Consider the following 21795-nt stretch of genomic DNA (forward strand, 5'->3'; position numbering starts at 1 on the left):
TTGTGAACTGAAAAGAAAATGTTATATGGTTTTCAGAATTTTCTACAAATTTCTATCAAAAAAAATAATAAACCCACACCATGTTCCATCATGCGGATGGTTAATTCAGGGGGTGTTAGTTGTTTTTCCTTCATTCTCCAGCCCAAACAACTGGATCTGTTCGTAAAACATTCTAACCATGTATTATTTTGGTTTTTATAATTTGGCACTCTTTTTTGTTCTATGCGAGGCACTGTATTGGACGTAAAGTAGAGTAAAAAGAATCAGTGATCAGCTAATCTGCAAGCTTCTGCAAGATGTTACACCATTAGTTAAAAACTAGGAAGAAAAGAAGTTGAAGTAATATCAACTGCTGATGCAAATTTTTACATAACCCTGTTATATCTGTGCAAAACTGCAAAGCTTACTTTACACTTTTACTGTCTTGAGACATGATCTTCATCTCTAGACCAAATCCTTTAGCCTTCCTTTTTTAGGTTTATTCAAGCTTATGTGGCAGTGTTTTTTTCCTTGCTAAATGTTTCTTCTGCAAAATAGAAAGCAGGGCTGGTATTGATTAGATTCGAAGAATATCCATGTATTCAAAGTGAACGAACATAAGATCATTTGAGTGGGAGAGCAGATCAGATCATTCTCTGGAGAAACCCATTCTTGGTTACAGTTACATAAAGACTTTTTGTGTGTAAATAAACCTCAGTATTTGACAAAGTAGGTACAAATAATACAGCCTCATTTACATGTGTGGAAGCTATGTGCTCCATTCTGACGACATCGTTCCGTTTCAACCTGTGCCTGAGGTGAGCGGAGCCGTGTTTAGCCGGGCCTTGCTGGTGGTTACATTTAAACGTCTCCCAGAGGTAAAAAATGTGCTCTTTGCATTTTTTACAGCGGCTCCTCGCTTCAGTGAAGTTCATGATGGAACGCACCTGCGACCTTATTCTGCTTTTTAATTATTCCAGCTGGACCCAAGGGTCTCGGCCTCAAAGGGCCTCGGCCAGGTGACGGTCTGTGCCTTCTCTTGCTTCCAGCCGCACCTGTCGGCTGGTTTTTCTGGTCTCCACCCAGGAGTTGTGGATCACCGTGCCCCCTGGGGACGGGTCCACCTGCAGCAGAGACACCACCCGTTTCTTCACTTTGGCACGAAGGGCACGGCGCAGTTTCTGTCGGGTGAAGGCATAGAGCAACGGGTGGGAGACAGTGGTGCCATAAGCAAGGGCCAGGAACCAGAGCCGCAGGCTGACCAGGACGTCACTGGGGCCAATGCTTAGTATGAGTATGTTGGTCACGGAAAGAGGAGCCCAACAGCCCAGGAAGGTCGTGATGATGATGAGGGACATCTTGAACACCCGTTTTTGTCGTTCTCGACGATCTCGATGGCGTCTCACTGCCCGACGCAGCGCTATTATCGCCGAGACAGAGGCCTGGACGCCCATTGTGGCCGGCAGGGCAGTGGCAGCGCCGGCCTCAGAGGCGATGAGAGGAGCGGCGGAGGACTGGGCGGGGGGAGAGGTAGCTGTTGGGGTTGGAGACTGGGAAGGAATGAGTGGGGGGTGGCTGAGCTGTTTGGTACCATCTATGGTGCACTGTTCCCCTGCTGCCTCTTCGTCGTTCCTCCTGAGTCCCACCTTCCTCTCTTTCTGTCTCTTGTGGCACCCCCTTCTCCGCTGGCTCTTCCTCATGTGAGAGCCGATGCGGATGTTCAGAGCCCTCAGTATTCTGGAGTAGGTGAACAACATGACCACCACGGTGACGAAGAAGATGGGCACCTGAAGTATGAGATGGTAATACATTCCCAGACCTGTGTAATAGCCCTGACCACCGACACATAGAAGGGTCCTGTTCCGCCATGCTGGCATAGCTGTTCCGCCAATACCAACTGAGGAGGTCACCTGACTTGTTTCCTCTGCTTCTGATGCACCGGACCACTGGACCTCCAAGAAAGGCATGAAAAACACTGCAACCGACGTGATCCAGACGGCAGTAAGGAGCAGCGCCGCTCTCCGTGTTGTCAGCAGCCTGTTGGCCGGACGCACCGAGATGTCGTAGCGGTCCAGGCTGATGACCAGGATGTTGATGGCTGTGGCGATGCTGGCGAATGTGACACAAGCCTCGTGGAAGCAGCAGAGCAAGGCCAGATTGGGTCCTGGCGGCAGCAGCACCACCACCAGAGTGAGCGGCACACACAGCAAGCACACCGCTACGTCCAACACGTGCAGATTGACCGTCACCATGTTGCTCACAGAGTCCACCAAATTAGACTGTGAGCAGTAGAGCACCAGCACCGTCAGGTTGCTGCTGAACCCCAGCACCAGCTCGAGCATGAGGAAGGCGGTGAGCGACACCTGGAAGCCCAGTGAGTACGGCATGTGCCAGGTCACACCACTGACCGGTGAGGCATCTCCTCCCTGATCCTGATGGGCCTCCGTAACCTCCAGGCCCACTGGTATCCCCATCCAGTCAGTGGTGGCCGGGCCTGCGGTGTAGCTGTCAGACTCCATGACGACCCTTCAGTCCTTGTCGTGTGTTGTGTCTGTTCCCCTGCAGATTAGTTCCCATGATGCACCAGCCCGATCCTCCATGGTGAGGTGGTGAAAAACAGCGTGGCGACAGTTCTGGAGAGATGAGAACACAAAGCAGACCAATGAGAAACGGACTGTGTGGGACAGAATCCAAACGTCGTTCCCAAAGGGTCTGAGCGTGGCTATGGACTCAAATGTCACAAGATGAGACTGTAACCAATGCATGTTGGCTAAGATATGTCAATCTCATGCATATGCACACAGATAAAACCCATCTCCTGCACAGAACAAATTCTGAATTATGCATCAATCAACATGCTGTCAATCAGTGTCACTGATTAGCATTTTGTCTTAGTCACAGATGGGATACTGTATGCATGTTAGCTGCTAGAACCACGGGCTGCTACAACACGCTGCACTGGAGTTCAGGGGGCACAGCCAAACTGAACAAAGGGAAGTAATCAGCTGCACTCAGTTCATCAGCACTAACAACACTTTGAGCAAAAGATATAAAATTAGCCACAATTTGAGCTTTGCTGCCTGTGGAAGACAACACGGTTATATAAAGTCATCTGAATTTTAAGAGGAGCTAGGTCCTTGCTATAGTAATAGCAATATATAGTGTGTTTGAGGCGGCACACTAGAAACTTTACGGCAGAACTTACCCAATCATAGCGAGTTATTAAAACATAATTTAGCAGTTAAGGTGACATATGCTGTACCATGTAGAAGTAAGCGACATCTCTTGATGCATATCTGTTTAAGTTTTTGTGACGGACTTACAAAAAGTATCACATAATTGTTAAGTGCAAGGAAGTCGAGGTTTTCTTCCATGATTCACCTGTATTTAGCTCCACCCATCTTCCCGCCAACTCTGACCGGTTCCCTGTTTACCAAAGAAAACTGATGGTGTTAGGATGTAGGTCAGAGAATATTTATGCTGACCACAGAGCTTTCTTCCACATTTTCACCATGTCCCCAACATGGCTTTTTGGATTTATACTGTGATTACATTAAAAGTAGTTTCAGAGTAAAGGAGCTGAATACAAATGCCTCAGACCTTTCCTTTAAATATGTATAAAACAGGTATCTTTTTTCTTCCACTTCACAATTATGTGCTGCTTGGTCTTAGTTTATAACATTTAGTTTTTGTAAAAGGGAAGGACGTTTGCGGTTGTAACATGTTATATGCCAAGAAATGTGGAAAAGAGAAAATACGATTTTTTCCAAGGCAATGAAAAGCGATTATTTATAGCATTTCAGAGTTTAAACAGCACTGTGCATGCTATCAAGATCATCAAGACAAAATCTTTCTGTAGGAACTCTTTCTGTTCTCTTGCCATATTTCCCCCAGAATATACCCAACGCAGCTCAAGGTCTGCTGAACAGAGTCATAGAGTTATTCTGGAAAGGGCAGGAAGAACATTATAGCAGAAGGAGTTTAATTATATCCTTGTTATCTCTGGCTCCTGAGCAGCCTGTCCCTCCTGCTATGATGTTGGCAGGTTGGTGCTAGATTGCCTCAGATTAGTTGTAGATTTGCGCTGCTGCGCTGTGAACGGTCGCTTCCCTACAAGGTTGTGAATGGTCTGTTTTCTCTCTCAGGCCACTGATGATTCCTGGGGCTTTCGAAAATATCAGAGCAGTTCAATGGGTCAGTCGTTGATTGCTTAATGTTTTACTTTTATTATTTTAAGACTTGGCCACGGATCTTAAAAGGTTGGCCAAATACAGTTTTCACAGATGATTTAATTAGGATTTTCACCGCATTAGTGACAACAACACACTTTTAGATTAGAGCACATTTGATAAAGTCCACCAGTTATTAATGGAGGGAATGTTGCACATTTAAAATGTTGAGATTATAAATAATTAGTCTTAGTGCAGCTAAAATGTAAAAGCCTATCATTCAGAACTTTATCACAGTATAAACTGTAACATTATATTTAATTGAAAAAGAGGAGTGAATGTAGCTTGACTTGTTCAAGGTTTGGTAACATTCAATTAAACTACAAAGTTCAGTGAATTTTTAGGTTTATAGTGAATTTTGAAGTTGACTAATTGAATAGGCTAAGTGGATTTAACATATTTGTTTCACATAGTTATACTAAGCACTTGATTTAAATAAGTTGAAGGCTTTTTGAGATAAAATAATTAAATTGAAGTAATGTGAAAGGGTATGTGACAGTGGGGATTGGCCATCCAAGTATGCTGCTGCCACCAGCAGCAGCAGGTAATTAAAGCACTTTGTATAAGGTGAAATGATAAACTCCAAAACATCATCAATGAAGTCACTTCATCAAGAATGAATCTGTATTTCAGAGGAGAGCTCAGCTTTGAGGCATTTCCATTTGCACACATGAAACTGCACCATGAGTGTTGGGGTGCAACACAGCATATGATCGTTTGTTTTACTGAAACCATTTCTATATTTTGTTGAAGTTTGACTAGAGATGTGAGTAAAAAGCAGGAGCAAGGAACTGTTTGAATCAAATAATTTAATTTTCAGTTTTTTTCTTCTTCTTTAGTTTCCCGTTATAATGTGCCTTCAGAAGGCTTTGGTTAGCTACATATACCCCCAAAATATAAGCTTTGACTGCTGTTTTTGTAATTACAACATACTCAGACTTATTAAGTCAACTCAAGTTACACTCACTAAAAATGCATAAGTAATTTGCCTATATTTTTGAAGTAAAGAGAACTAATCAGGTTTTACAGTACACACACAGATATGGTGCATTTTCAAGGTAAGATGGAGTACTGAAATAAAACAAGAAACACAACTGAAAACAAAACCCAATCTAGAATAAAACCACAAAATGAAAACAAACTCCTTCAATTCATGACATATTTACTAACCTGCCTGCATCGATAGTCTGTAGGGATATTCCCTCCGACTGTGAAGCAATAATTCCTCTCCTGCTCATGATCCGTCATGTATTGATACTTCATGACAGCCCACTCACCTGTGATATAAACGATGATCATCTCTAATAAAGTCCTGCGTGTCACTGCCTCAGCTCATCTCCATCCCCATAACCCCATAAGCACGCACTCTTATGAGCCTCCAAGATTACAATTTTGATCGCTGTCTCTTTCTATTTCATCCACTGTCGGATTTGTTTGCCGCGCGCACCGTGCAGCCGCAACCAGCCGGGTCATTTTCCGTGAGCTGCTTTCTGCTGGAGGCTTGTTTCTGTTGCAAAGGGAATCGTGTCTGCTCTACAGAGTCAATCTCCACAGAGGAGGAAGTGGCTTTATAGCATCTGTGATGGCTTTTGCTAGTTTATATAAATCAATGGCAGTAAAATCCTTGGAAATCATGTTCATTCAAATAAATTTCTCCCGCTTTTTGACATTGACCTCTGCGGGAATTTATCTTTCAACCATTTGTGGTATTAGTTGCATTGAGTAAATAGGATCACGTCAGCACGATCAAATCAAATCGCATTTTGCTTTCGAAACCATCCAAAGAAAAACTAGGTCGGGTGGAGTGCTGCTGTCAGCATCCCTAAGATTGAAATCGCTTTGTGTTTCTTTGATGCTAATAGTCGTATAGATGGAGTAGGTGTGGCTGTTTTAATGTGGTTCCACAAACGTATTTATGTGAATATAAAATTGGAATAGCATCGACAGGCATATTAAGAAAAACCGGACAAATCAGACATTGTTTGAAACATCACGTAGCTTATGACATCTCAGTCTTACCTCTTGTCACATTGGCATTATTTTTTAACTTTGGTAGCTATTCTGGAATATTTGCAACTCTGACAAAACCTTTTTTAACCCCCAGGAACACTTTTCTGCAAACCTTCGCCAATATGCATCAAAACTCAGGTAATAGGTAATTAAAACATTGGTGTTAATTATTTAAAACTCTAGAATTAGCTCTGTGGAACTGTTAGAACAGTGATTTGGTACTCTAGGAATAATTATTTGGAACTCTATTAATAGCTATTTGGAACTTGGAGAACAGGTTTTTTGGAAATTTTGGGAATATGTAGGCCTATTTGAAACTCTGGGAATGACTCCATGAATCTTTCAGAATAGCTATTTGAAACATTGGAAAACAATATTTGAATATTGGGAATAGATATTTTGACCTGTGGAATTGACAATCTTGAACTTTGATCATTTGGCATTTTAGGAATAGCTATTTGAAAATGGGGGTAACTATTTGGAACTCCGGATTAGTTATTAGAAACTCTGGAAATGGCTATTTGGAAAATTAGAAATAGTCATATGAGACTCAGAAAATGGATTTGGGTCACTGAGAATACAAATCACCGGTGGAGCGCTCTGCATAAGTTTGCACAGCATTTGTTTTGAAGAGTTGTAGCTGACAAGATATAAACATGCATGTTTTGGTGGAAATGATTTGTATTTAGTATTACAACATTTTAACGTTAGGTTTTATATTTTCAGAACAGCATAATGTTAATATTTGCTAATTATAGGAGAATAAACATGAATTCTCTCGTAATCTCGATTTGCTTATTTTTGTGTTTAGGTCTAAGGTGAGAAAATAGAAATCACATAATATGGGTAAAGTTATGTTGAATAATGATCTTGAATCTAGTTGAGGGATACATTTATTTTTCTGTGATATATGAGGGCAAAATCAAAAGTTTCAGCCAAAATAGGCTTTTTGCTCAGTGCATGGACAGGACAGATAATCAATAATAACGACGACCAAATTTATAACAATCTCTAAGAATTACACAGGCTTTATTTTATTACAAAAGTGACTCCGGATGTCCAAGTTTAAATCACCGAGTCCACTGTAGGATTTGAATCCAAACAACTAAAACTAGTGTAAAATGTAAAGTGCTTCCTTGATGGCTTTTTCTTCAAAGTTATCTAATTCTGAGAGCACAGCAGCTCAACTGAGAACAGGCTAAAAGCCAACATTTAAAATACACTCATCGCTGATTAGGGGGGTGGTGACTAATTGCACCCGCAGGAAGCTGCGATTTAGAGCAATTTCAGTCGCGGCCTCTTTTCATCTGAGCTGGCGAGTGAAAGTTGCTAAATCAAGTGTTTAAAACACTGATGACAAAACACCACAGAAGAGCACAAAGTCCCTAATGTACACGTCTACGCACATCTGCAGAACAGCAACGAAATGTTCAGTCGACAGATGGACTCTGTTTTCAGCCGTCCTTTGTTGCTCCAGCAACGGCACCAGAGATCTCACTAACGAGAACAAAGGTGATATGACACTGGAAGTGAGTTTTGTCATGACAACATGCTTGCTTCTGCGTCTTAACTACAAAAAAGAAACAATAAAAGGTCCAGAACTATTTTTGTTGTGTGGACAGTAAAATAATGCTCTTCCCAGAATCGATTGAGAAATCAAAGGTACGCATTTGAAGTTTAAAGGTTTATCACCTAAAATGGATTTCAAATTTATCACAATATTTTGTGGCACTTTGGTGCAGTTATAATGTCAATAAGAACTATTTATTACTTCTTTGCTTTAGTTAACTGACTGCATGGCACAACAGTTTAAGCCCCACAAACACAAAGGTTGCTCTTGAAAAACATTCAAGAGCAACCTTGAGAAACATTCCCATTTGTAATATGCTTCACTTCTTTATGACTAGGGCACCAGTCATAAAGAAGTGTGATTTGTATCATTAAACCGCTAACCATAATTGCATTTAATCAAATTTTCTATTTATTAAAATTTACAATCCCGACAATACAGACAGTTTTGGGGGCTCTTAAACATCATTAATTGGAATTTGTCATGAGTACAATAAATCACATTTCTTATAATACATTTATCATGTTAAATGATGACCGATACCATAAATGCCCACCCCTAATCTGAAATACCACTAAACAGCATTAAAGCTAGCGCTAACATAAGAGTTACAATGGGTTGGAGTACATTTTAAAAGAGCAGTGTCGACTGCGATTTAAGTTTTGGTTTTAATGGCGAGAAATAAGCCGTGGCAAGTCAAAGAGAGAGGAAAACTGCTGAAGGAACAGATGAAAAACGTTCAAGGGTGAGATGAGACGGGCACGCTCAGAAATGACGGTGCGCAGAAGTCAGCCCCGCAGCTGGCCTCGCCGCCTCACGCTCCCAGCAGGCGTGATGGGGAGCAGGCTGATTGCCACCAGAGGCTTCAGATGAACACAGGACAGAAATGGAAATGCTCACCATCGGTGAAGCAGAGGATTCTCATTTGGAAAGGGGCGCGCAGCACCTGAAAGTAGGCTACCAGAAATACCGGAGAGAAACTTTTAGACAAGGGCGGGGAGTAAAAGATGCCGAATGAAGGCAGGAACCGAAGAAGCGGGAAGAAACAGCTAGTGCTCGTAAACAAGCTGTCCCAGAGAGCAGAGGTGGCAGTTTTTTCCACTCTAAAGTCTTACATCAGCCTTCCTCTACAGCAGCTCATGGTTTCCTGGTTGCCAGCGGCCCCCAGAAGGCTGCTTCTGTCTCTAAAGGCTCATGATTGCCTGAGTGAAACACTGCATGATTACTGGGCTACACACTCAAGGTACATTAAGGAGCAAAGGTGGAAAGATATTCCCAATCTTAAAATCACAGCAGCAGAGCAATCTGATCACCAAAGGATTACGCCGAGTCCTACTCATTTTCACCTTCCTACAATAATGGCCTCAGTCATTTTTTTCGCCAAAAGTTTAGAAAGGTGACGTTGTGATATGTTGGTTTTCCTGCAGAGATCATTGGATTGGCTGTTCCAGATTTATTTTTTAAAGTTTATTTCTAGGAGATTTGTAGCTCTAGTGTGATCTCAACCCGCTGCTCTTTAGGCAAAAGTACAGTCCAGTTACTATTTTTAAAAGCACCACCGTCTAATTAAAGGGCTGCTCATGTGGCACACACATCAGCCGGTGTGACGCTTGCTGAAAAGCCTGACCCTGGAGAGGAAAGAGCTTTGAATGTTCTCAATCTTTAAAAAAAAAAAAAAAGTCCAATTAGACTGAATCTTTGAGGTTAGCTCTCTGCAGACAGATCATTTTCTAAATGCAGATAAAAGTCTTGGCAGAGAACAGCATGGCCACTCTTGCTAACTAGCTGAGTGTCAAAGGCAGGAAAGTGTACAAGTCATTGCATTTCTGGACGTAATTTATCTATTTAAGTCACCACAAATGGAAGAGGATCACCAACGACTCCTCCAGGTGATTGAAACCGGGAATATTTCCAAGATTTGAAGAAACCAATAATGGGAACAAGTACAGTCTGTAAATGATCAGGCTTTTTAGGCACTAATTTTGTCATTTCTCATATGTAATTTGACAGATTTGCACCTGTATACACCTGGGGAAGTGTGTCTGCAGCTAGACATGATCGATGTTGCTTTCCACCCTGGGCGTCATCATTTCAGAGAGCAGCATTAGCACTCAAATAAAAAATAGTTAGTTCTGTTCTGCTTATTTGCCGGTCAGATCAAGTAGAGACTAGAAACCAAACAGAACGCTCCACCAGCGTCAGGTCAGTGATGTTGAAGTTGGTATCTGATTGAGAGGTTCGAACTTGGCTCTGTTCAAGGGACATTTTACTGTTTTTATTGGAATCTGAACTACATTTGAACGCCTCATGTTCATTATCTAAAAATACCTGGACTGCTACCACTGAAACTAAGTTCCTCTATACTCAAGTTGAGATGTTTGAAATCTAATAAGAAATTCTGGTGGTGACAACACAAAACAACCGAGGTTTCTAGATTTCTCAAAAATGCCATTAAAACTTTTCCTGTGCTATTTTTTAAGCATGTGTGTTGTAATTGGAATATATGGATTGATTAAACCTGAATTAGTCAGCCTTAGACCCAGATTCTTTACAAGATGATATTTGAAAAACCATTTTTGTAGAAACAGTCAACCTTGATGTTTCTTTTTTTGTTATTATTTTATTTTGTCATGGTCATTTTGAAGTATACAAACATATTTAAAATTTCTACAATTATTTATTGGAATCAAGGAGCTTAAAATGATGTTGGTAGGAGTAAGCTTTTTTTTTTTACATTTATTCCTTCAATGTCTCTTTAGGGGGACTGTATGAACCTGTCAGGAAGTTGTAAATACATTTTGAAATGCAGTTTTTTTTTTATAACAAGTAAATAAAAATGATTTATTTTCATTGGTTTTGATTATACTTCAACACTGTTTTATCATTACCAACCAGAAACAAACTCTCTTGCTTTCGTATATTTCTGCTCTGGGAAATATTAAGACCTGCTGCACTGAACCCCATTGAAAACTTCCTGGTTATTCCACCAAATATTGATTTCTGAACTCTTCCTGAGTTAAAACGTTAGTATTGTTGTTTCTAAATCAATATGAACTTGTTTTCTTTGCATTATTTGAGGTCTGAAACCGCTGCATCTTTTTCGTTATTTTGACCATTTCTCATTTTCTGCAAATAAATACTAAATGTTTTTTTCTTGGAATTTTGGAGACATTTTGTCAGTAGTTCATAGAATAAAAGAACGATGTTCATTTTACTCAAACATTTGCCTATACAGAGTAAAATCGGAGAAACTAATCATTTTAAGTGGTCTCTTTTTTTTTTTTTTTTTCCACAGCTGCATCTTGCATAACCTTTTAACTACAGTTTAAATTTAACATGAAATCACTATTTAGAGCATCAAACTGAACCCTAAAAGTTTTACTGTGTTGGAATCTCAGACTTTAAATCGAGTCAATGGTCACCAATGCTGCCCCTTTTCCAGTCAGACGCATCAAAAACATAATTTCTGCCACACCAACTAAACTTCTGAACATCGTGTCACAGTAATGTGACAGTATAGTTCATTCAGTTCAATATACACACACCACCAGAGACTCAGATTTACAGATAAAATCACAAATGTAGAGTAGCACCACTTTCCACACACATCTGATCCGCGGTGCTTTTCCCCTCCAGTGTGTGGAACCAGAAAGTGTGAGACAAGAGAACGCCTGGCATGTATAATTGAACAGCTTTGGACACATTGGCTTCTCCCAGAGGCGGCAGCTCAAAGATTAAAAAGATGAATGGCAGCGGAGATAATCTTGCTTTTCCTGCGTGACATGCTGATGTAACAGGTTGTCAAAATGACAGAGCTAGTAATGAGAGATAAAGAGGGGATACATGAATGGAGGATCCGTCAAGGAGCGGGGTTATTTTGAGGAATTTGGTTGGAAATAGAAACGCTGCGAATCACAGAACAAAAAGATCACGGTTGAATAATAACGGTAACAATAACAAGATGTGTAAAGTATGCGCTCAGTGACAACTCAGCCAATCATATCCTCCTCCTGATTCTGTTCATTGTGACTTGAATACCTTAAAACTAAAGGCAATTTTTGCATCAGAACGCGTAGTCTTTCCCTGCGGTTGCTTTTGGAACATGGAAAGTTTTTCATGATCCCTGTATCTTACAGGAACGCTGCAAGAACTGTAGACCAAAACGTGTGATGAATGAGGCAGACACGCACTGTGAGAGATCAAACATGCAGCGCCGTGCAAAAATATTTACATCCCATTAACTTTTCCATAAACTATAGGACAGACCAACAAATCTACAGTGCATCTAGAAAGTATCTGCAGCCCTTCATTTTTTAACATTGTGTTATATTACTGCATTATTCCAAGTTTTATTAAATTCACTTCTTTCCTCAACATCATAAACACTCTGACAATGTTTTTTGAGATTTTTGCTAAATTATCAAAAACAGAAAACCAGTAAATCACGTCACAGCTTTTGCTTGTCACTTTGTTTGATGGCAGCAATTAGAGCCTCAAATCTTTCTGAACACGGAGCCGCCAGCTTCCAGTCACCTATCTTCATGCAGTTTGGCCAAATTTTCTTTCTGTTTCTCCTCCAGCTCCATCAGGTTGGATGGGAAACATATGTCGGACATTTTCAGATCTTTTCAGTGATCAATTGGATTCAAGCCCTGGCCACTCCAGTCCGGTAAGCTTCATACCGACTGGTACCTTTTATTAATGAACAGCTTTGGTCTGGTCACATAAATAAAACATTATAAAGCGCTCACTCTGCCTTCTGGAGAGTGAGTTTGGCGAGAAATTGTGCTTTTTTTCCCCACTGGTGTTCTGTGTTGCAAATGAAAACAGAAAAAAAAACAAGATTTAATGAGCATCTTTAGGAGGATTTCTTCTGTCTGCCAAGCCCTCGCAGGCATTTTTAAACAATTTGTTCTGAATGATCCTAGAAAAACTGTCTGTAATACTGTGGTTTACACAAACTGAGGCCAAGTTCCACTTTTACAAAATCTTTTTTTTTTCTTACTCCAGTTTGACCCTTCCCCCAAAATCATCTACAGTTCTGTCATTACAGAACTATAACAAATGGTTAAATCACGAACAAAAAAAGACAGTCACGAGAGAGTGATCTGCCAATTTCTAATTCGGTGCCAATTACAGCATAAAGCACAAAAACTACTGCCTACAGAGCCCTGCGGGGTACAGCTGCACCAGTAAAGTAAACCTTCTGCATACAGAGGCTGAGCGCGCTGCTCGAGTCTGTATGTTTATTGGAGACAGTGATTTAAACAGCTTTCATTGTCAACCACACGGTGTGTCATGCACAAACGAAATGTGTGCTGTTTCTTGAGGAACGATTTGTTTTAGACGTGTCCCTACGTAATACGGGTCCGTTAAGAAAAGCTGTGATTTACACATTAAAGCTGCATGTAGACCTCATTTAGACAAGACTCAATAAAGACTCTATTATTAGTGGGTTGGTCTAAGACGGAGCTTAAAATCCACACAAAAAAACTCAGCAAAAACGCCAAGAAGCAAAACTCTAAAACAGCTTCATTTGATTTGGCATTAGAAAATAAACTATGAACCAAGCAAAGTAGCAAAAGTCCAAGATGATGAAAGCGTGAAAAGCCCAGCACCCATCGAAGTCTCACTCTGCTGTAGCAGCCTGAATAACCAGCCAACTAAAATACGTTTTACAAAGCCTCTAATGGTTTCTGTGATTCCTCTGACTTTGTTTTTAAAGACCTCGCTGGTACTGAAAATAGCTAACTTTGAGCTCGCTTCCCATGGTAACAACTTCCAACCCAACGAGTGCGGCGGCTGCTGTGGTGCATTCACTGATCGGAATATTTTTATTGTTTTTTTTACTCTTTTCTTTTAGTCCAGCCATTAACCGCCCAAAAGCGGTCAACAGATGTCACTGCATCTCTAACGTTAAGTAGAAAAGAGAAGGCGTTCTGATCATGCATGTCTCTAAAGAGTCATTACAGATGGAAACAACTGTGAGGAGGAAGGATCTCCTGTAGAGGGTTGTGCTGCAGTGGGTTAGCAGTGGCCTCTGACTGAAGACGTTGTGTTGTGGGGTTACTGTATTATGAAGGTCGTCTATTCTGTTATTAATTTTTTTTTCTTATTCCCACGATTAGCTCTAAGACAGTGATCAGAACAGAGCTCGAGTTTCTCCTGAGCTTACGCTTTTTTTAGTCACTGGGTCCCATGTTGCTACGCTAGCTGTTGACGTCAGAGGAGATTACACTCTAAACAACAAGACTTTCAAAATATAAAGATTTAAGGACATAAACTAAGCAGGCAACATACACACCTTCCATTAACACATGAACATATTTTTGGCACTAATGGAATCCCTACAAATACATAAGCACACAGCATATAGATGTAACATATGCCATTTAAAGCGTCACTTTCCTAAAATAATGGCTTAAATAATTTGTTTGCCACGAATTTTTTTTTTTTTCTTCATCTTTTGGCAAAAAATAGAGGTGGTGATTTTTTGGGGGGGGTGGGGTCAAATTTTCTCTTGGCAAAAAATGACTTGGGTCATTATTTTACACACAAGCCTGCTACATACGCAGCTTACATATGTACAGAGACACATTTCATTACATAAGCACGCTGCATAGATAGATGTTTACATTTACATTTTTGACACTAATGGAACCCCACATTAAACTTCACCAGTACAGTCTGTTGTCCAGGGAGACGGCAAATTTGCAGCTTCTAAAATCTACACTCTTCTCCTTTTCACATTCAAAATACGACAACCGCAAATGTATTTAACTGTCTGTACTGATGTTTTCTTTTTGTTAAGTTATTTATCGCATATAGAAAAACGTACCAACTTCAATAATAAATAGCCATTTTAACTGTTTATAATAATAATCCTCCACATTAGTAGGAGTTTAAGTGTCATAAAGCTCCCCTCATTAGCACAGTCACTCCTGCAGTACGAAATGTTAAGTAAACAAGAAGGCATTCATTAAATACCTCCACTTTTCTCTTCATCCGAGGGCTGACATGCCGTGTTTATGTTCAAATACGCTCATCTTCATTATGATGCAAAGTTATTCAAAGAGGCTCCCTAAAATCCTATCAGGCTGTCAAATCAATCAAGGGAAGCTGTCATGACAATGAAATTTCTGTCATCTTCTGTCGCTGAAAGCGTCCAATGTGGCATAATTTGCGGGGTTTAATTTAATGGTCAGATGTAATTAAAGATGGTTCCAGGTGCAACTTGTGGATTATGAATAAATCAGAACATGCAGTCACTTGTTCACGTGTTTGGCCTGGTAAAACCTGACCTCGTGGATTCCTTTAATTTTTTTTTTGTGTAAAAAAAAAAACAAAACAAAAAAAAGTTGACCTCCATCACCTGCTGCAGCAGCGTGGGCACAAAGCAAGTAGAGCAACGTGTCTCATATGAAGGTATTTTTGGTCCAAATACTTTGGTGCAGTGAAAAATACACTTAATTTTTTACTACATTTAAGATCTTTAATTTCCTGTAGTTTATCTGTGAAGGTCTAGCAGTAGTTTTGTGTCTGCGAGTGATAAATATTCATAATTTATTTTGTTTCCTCCCCCACCCCCAACATAGGTATGTGTCATTTGTTCTGGGTCATTTGGGGGCAAAAATGTAAAAGTGTAACTTTTTAAATATACTGTATATAATAAATACAATTTGTGGACTTTTTACTTAAGAATTTGAAGAGGTGCAACTGCTGTATGTCAAATGTAAAATTGCAAAACTTTTCTATGATTTTTCTCTCTGACTTCAACTTCTCAGTCACAAATCTTTTTTCATGAAAAATACCTTCATACTCTCATCACATTACATGGATCAAACCTGAGAAGCAGCTGCAAAATGGATGAGCAACAAAAAAATAAATAAAAGCAACATGAGAATATACAGCAAAAAGTGCTTGTGCAGCAGAAAAATCAAGCTTATTGGAGAACTCTCTCCAGATCAGCCACCATGATGGAGACAAAATGTCAGTTAGATATTTGCAGGCCACTGCTCATCCTCAGCTCAATTGGCCCGAGAGAGAACAAACACACACACACACACACACCTTCGACCACGCCACACACATAGCGGCGCATGCAGTGAGTAAGATGCTCTCCAAAGACTCCTGCTTATAGTCTACGCTAAATGGCTTTGTGGTGAGGCTGAAAGCAGAGATGATGAAAGTCAGGAGTGTAACACGGAGCTGTGAATGTTTGATACCAGGGGATGAGACGCGTCTAACAAATCAGCCACAGGTTCCTCGGGTCGGTTAGCTCTATTTCTGTCCTGCTCACACAGACCGGTCAACGCGCCTCCTGAGGGACGGAGTGTAGTCCTTGGACGTTTTGTGACTTTCCCAGTAAAACAGTCCTTTAAAAAGTGTTCATGCCTCTTAAGCCTTTTTCCTTTTCTTTATATTACCAAAAGAACGTCTCCGTGTTTTATTGGATTTCATGTGATAGACCAACACAAAATAGACTATAACTGTGAGGAGGAAGGAAAAGGAAACAATAATGAGAAAAAGTATTTACCACCTTACGGATTTGTTTGTTTCCACAATGAAACAAATAAACTCATTTCCATATTAGTTCACGTGCACTTAGCACACAAAAACATTCATCTCCTTGAATGCTCCTCCCTGAATTGCAAGATGGCTACACGTTGCCATGGTGCTTACACTTTGTATTGAAAGTTGCAATATGCAACTTTCTCAAAAGTTGCATATCTTGCATATCTTTTAAAAATAAAAGATTTTTACATATTTGTTAAAATTGTCACCATGTTGTGATAGATGAGACAGATAATCTGTGGGGGGGAAAAAAATCTAACTCCTCCACCTCCTTCTTGAGCTACTATTGCCGTCTGAAGAAATTCACCGCTTCCAATAAAAAACGACCAATCAGAGTCAGGGGGGAGGGACTTAGTGCAGTCAATCATCCCCGTTTACGCGCTGCTCATTGTGCTGAGACACAACTTACCATTGCAGGAAAACAATTTATCTATTGTCATTGGTGGTCATGCTAGCTAGCCTTAGCATTCACAACAGCATCTGTTCACAGATTGTCTCATAATATACTGTCCAGACATGCTGATATAACAGGTTGTCAAAATAACAGAGCTAGTAATGAGAGATAAAGAGGGGATACATGAATGGAGGATCCGTCAAGGAGTGGGGTTATTTTGAGGAATTTGGTTGGAAATAAAAACGCTGCGAATCACAGAACAAAAAGATCACGGTTGAATAATAACGGTAACAATAACAGTCACAGTTTTAACAAATATCTACAAAACATTTTTATATATATAAATGTATATATAAACTTTACTTGCTGCAGCTTTAATAGGTTCAACAGATGAATTTTGCACTTTCGGGCTTTTGGAGGTCCGCTGATATTTTTATGCGTGATATATTTTTATTTTTACATAAAGTCAATCACTGTGTTGAGGTGTTGCCCTTGTACCCGTCCTCAGATGCACTTACAGTTGACACAAAAGTTGTGGATCAACTTATCAGAAGCCTACAAAGCCATGGCATCATCATCTGGACTTTCTCATAGAAAGTTCTCCTGGCTCAGCGCTGTAGTCTTTTGTTGAACTGAGCCACTGAAAGAGATTTAATTTACTCTGTGTGCTGTTTGTTTTTGTATTCTGTAGAAAGTATGCCTGAACAGGTGCCTTTTTGTTTGTTTTGGTTCCTGTTAAAAGGGGGGGATTCTTTTCCACTGTCGCCACTTGCTTGTTTAATCTGTGGAATTGTTCTGAAACAAATTACTCCATACAGTAGGCTGGGCTTGCTTGGACAAATCCTTTTTTTGTTTTTTACCAATTGACATTAATGACCAGCTGACTTTGCGCTGCATTCTGGGTTATGAATGTGATTCCATGACTTTGCTTTTTCTTGCTCGTCAAGGCAGAAACTTCAACTGACAGTGCAACAGTGGAATATGAAAATGCAGCACCAGTTACAGCTACAAAAAGCATGCAGCACCTACGTTATCAGCCTACAGAGTTATGTCGTGACGCAAGCATTATTTATGCAACGTGTCTTACATGTATTAACAATAATCTGTGAGTACAATGTGGTCATCAGTAAGGACGGGTGTAGCTGTCCAGCGTACAAGCCTGATAAACTGGGTTAAATTTGAAAACACTGGATCAAGTTGGCCTTTCTATTAGCAGTTCAGGTGAGTAAAAAATATGTAATTTTCTGCTGCAGGTAGTGAGAAGCTGGAAAAAAAATATTCAGAGGCATAAAGCTTTAAAAAACCCTCGAAAGCACCATAAGGGATAAGAAAAAAATCAAGTAAAAGCATTTCTTTTACTAAGTTGTTTTTTTTTTTTAAACTGCTCTCTCTTTTTCACATTTTGTTTGCATAAACCTTCAACTGACGATAAACAAGAGAAGATTATTTGGTCACATTTGTCGCGTCCGCCTTTCAGCCACTTTGCACCGAATAAAGCCAGATCCATTATTCAGGTAGACTTTCCAAATGCTAGCTTCAGGTTTGAGAGGAGAGCATCGGAGCTCTAAGTGTTGCTTCCCTGAATTATTCATCACACACATGAAATATGGAGCCGAAACAGCCGGCCGCTGAAAGGCAAGAGAGAGAAGGTGGACAGAAAGTTGTCCAGCAACAAATTGATGAGGCAAGTCAACTGAATGAGGATTAGAGGTCAGTTAATCAATCTGGCCGACTGGAATCAGTCACACACACACACACACACACACGCCGGCTTTCTGCCTTCAGTGTTTTCCTCCTTAATGTTGCAATCAAAGCCCTCTGCAGCAGAACAGAGCTCCTACCACACGCTTTCATCAAGGCTTCTCCCTTTTTCTTTCTTTGCTTATCTCCACCTCCACACCGTTGCCAGCAACGCCTCCCTGCTCAGTCGCTCCTCTTGCTGCATCTCATGTAGTTTCTCTCCGTCTTCTGTACATCCATCTCTTTAGTTCTTTTTTTTCCATCACCATTTTCTTGTTTTTGCAAATTGTTTCGCATCAAAAACCGCACCATGTTGGACTTTCTGGGCGCCATGTTCAACTGGCTCTGATGTCTGTGTCATTTTCAGCCGGAGGGTGAATAATAAGCAGCGGTGGAAACATCCCAGCACCATTTAATTTACAGATTGTTCCCATACGTTTAAATGATGCCCTCTAAACTTTTTCCACATTTAATCCCAAATTGTATGTATTTTATTGGGATTCTGGGTGGTTAGATCCAACACTGAAGAGTTGTGTGCTGGGACCTGTGCACTCCGAGCATCGACATTTTGTGGACAAATTCACAAGTGTGTCTTTGTGCAAAGACAATAAAGTAAGTCTTAAGTCTAAAAGCTCCTACTTATGAAGAGGAAGGAAAATAATTCATGGATATTCTTATTATTCTACAAACAAAAATCTGGATAGATTTTAATTGGATTTGTAAATTCATATTTGTCCCTCAGTCAAATACTTTTGGTGTTTGTTCAACTTTGCTGTTGTTATAAATCACTTGGACTCCCTGCTTTCATCCTCACCTATGATCACTTTGAATGGCTAGAGCTGTAATTAATGAACAAGAAGAAAATGTTTGTCTTTCCAAATAAATAAATCCTTAAAATTAAAACAACTACTTTTGGTGGCAAGTGCCCCGGGATGTGTCCCCCACCAGTTTTGCACATCTAGAGACTGAAACCTTTGACTGTTCTTCTTCTCTGCCGAACAAGAAGAATGGTCATTTTAAATGGAGAAGCTCCATCCCAGTGTCCAGTCTTCTGCACCTTCAACAGCTTTTCTTTCAGGAAGTTGAGCTTCTCTACATGGCAAACTACAAACAGGAAGTTGTTTGACTTTCTTCTATGACTTTCTTCTTGCCCACCTGCAGTAAACACCCAATAGCTGTCCTGTTACCAGACTCTCAAACCTGATCTGTACGGTTCTTCTAGTGACTGCGTTCGCTAGTTTGCAGTTGTACCACTCTTTGTATTTTTCTTCTGTGAGATATCCAACACGTATCTCTAACCAAACTCTACTTTAAACTTCTCCACAAACTCTCTCTCTCAAGATCTCCTTGATCTCCATGATGCTAATCGCTCACTAATGTTCTCTGGTAAACCTCGGTTGTAGTAAGACAATAAGTTGCACATGAAATTGTATCCAGGTGTTTCAAAATCAGGGGTTCTCTTTTTGCCTTGTAGTTATTCTTCTGTTGGTACATCAGATTCTGAAGCAAATAAAATGCATTGAGGTTTGTGTTTCTTAAGTATAAAGTTATGAAAAGTGGTGTGAATATTCAAGGATATTCACATCACTAATATTTCAATGACCTAAATGCATATGAAGTAAAGAAAGCAAGAAAATAAAAAGCTGGATGGCGTAATTGTTAGCATTTTGTTGGAAACAATCATGGACATGAACAGATAGACACTAGGGGGCGGTAGAGCGTCTGCCCCCTTTTTCCCTGGACAAAATAAATCCCCTTCTGAAATCTTTGGGGGGGTTTTGGTTGTTTTTGCTGTGTATAGTGTGTGTGGCCCAAGGTAGCATGTATGACTATAGATATGAAATAGATATATAAGCCTTTTTTAAAAATCTAACATTAGTAACGCAGCTGGCAGTTCCTCCCACAAACCCCTCCTCCCCCTTGATCACCTGTCCCCCAAAATGTCTGTGCACGCCACTGGAAGCAATTATTCGTATCCAGCTACTTGTTGATGAACACGGTATAAAATCCGCCAAGCCTTCAACCACAGTAATTAGCACACATAAACCTCATATGAAAATGATTTGAAACGGCGTTTTTCAAGTCCTGTTGGTTCGCGCAGTGAGACACAAACGCATCCAAGCGACCGGGCGCGCTCTGGTGAGCGCAGCAGCGAGATGTTTCCAGCAGCTGCAGCGGGAGGCTCCCCGAGGAGCGTGGGAGAAGCACAGCCTGTGTCAGGCACCCCACTCCCACAGACACAGCCCGAGGTTCCCAATAAAACCCAGATTCCAGTGCAAAAAAAATAAAAAATCAATATGCGAGCACGCTCTGTGCCGAGCGGCACGCAGAGCGATGCGCCGCTCTAGCAATGAGCACGCATCACGTAAACGATGAGAAGTTGAATGCAAACGTTGAAAGCGCTGTTTGTTCACGTTTTAGACACTTGAAAGCAAAAAGTCAGGACTGCGTAAAAGTTCACCAAATGCAATATGACAGAAAGAGCTTGACCACAATTATAGAATCATAAGAGGAAATCGCAGGTTTAAATGTTTTTATGAAGATTGGTGTCAACTATCACTATGCTACTCATTTTCATTTTTAAAAGAAATCGCAAACAAAGCATGAGATGTCTAGTTAGGGATGAAAATCATCTCACCTCCCGCGTCCGGACCGCGCGCTCAGTGATGCATGTCTGCAACCTGTGGGCTGCCTGGTTCGGAGAGTTGATGTGAAGCTGGAATCCCGCCTCGGTCCTGTGGTGGTTTTTTTTTTTTTTTCCAGCAGCAGCAGCAGCGGAACAAACAGCAGCCAAGCGACCCAATGAGAGACAGAAGAGCTACAGCATTGTCCGCAGGAAGAGCTCAGGCTCCTGCTGGATCCTCCGAGGACTCTATCAGCATGACTTTCACTGACTGGCTGGTGGCGGAAGAGGATGAAGAGGAGGAAGAGGGCTACACCACATCTATGTTGTTATGAAGTCCAAACCACATTTGCAACTCATTTAGACTTAAGAGTCTGAGCTTTTATCTGGATTCTGCTCTGTGTGTTTGAACTGATTGTATCATACCAGTTTTTTTTTTTTTTAATGCTCATAATTTAGATGTAGTGGAATAACCACAGGAGAATGAGGTCCCTGAGGTGAGCTACAGGAACAGTCTCCAAAAAGGTGCACATTAACCGAGAGATGAAAATTATTTTTTTTAGTCTTTTTCAGAAAAGGTCATTATAAACATGAGCTCTCTTCTCAAAGTTCCTTCCTTCATAAAGCAAAAATGAAACATTAAGGCACTCTGCCCACACTCCAAAGTTAACTGCTT

At 40.6% G+C, this 21795-nt stretch overlaps 1 protein-coding gene across 2 annotated transcripts; it reads right to left on the reverse strand.

The window, feature by feature from the left end:
- Positions 1 to 708: 708 nt before the first annotated feature.
- On the reverse strand, positions 709 to 21404 carry LOC116710009 (G-protein coupled receptor 22-like). 2 transcript variants are annotated; one of them, XM_032548782.1, is made up of 2 exons: positions 21135 to 21404; positions 709 to 2612 (listed from the first exon to the last, which is right to left on the reverse strand). In XM_032548782.1, the coding sequence occupies exon 2, from the start codon at positions 2496 to 2498 to the stop codon at positions 981 to 983; it is 1518 nt and encodes a 505-aa protein (XP_032404673.1). In that variant the 5' UTR covers positions 2499 to 2612; positions 21135 to 21404; the 3' UTR covers positions 709 to 980. The 2 variants fall into 2 exon arrangements, with proteins under 2 accessions (XP_032404673.1, XP_032404674.1); XM_032548783.1 differs by lacking the exon at positions 21135 to 21404 and adding an exon at positions 5486 to 6012.
- Between the last annotated feature and the right edge of the window lie 391 nt (positions 21405 to 21795).

Source organism: Xiphophorus hellerii, chromosome 20 (assembly GCF_003331165.1).
Source record: "Xiphophorus hellerii strain 12219 chromosome 20, Xiphophorus_hellerii-4.1, whole genome shotgun sequence".
In the NCBI taxonomy this organism is placed as follows: Eukaryota; Metazoa; Chordata; class Actinopteri; order Cyprinodontiformes; family Poeciliidae; genus Xiphophorus; species Xiphophorus hellerii.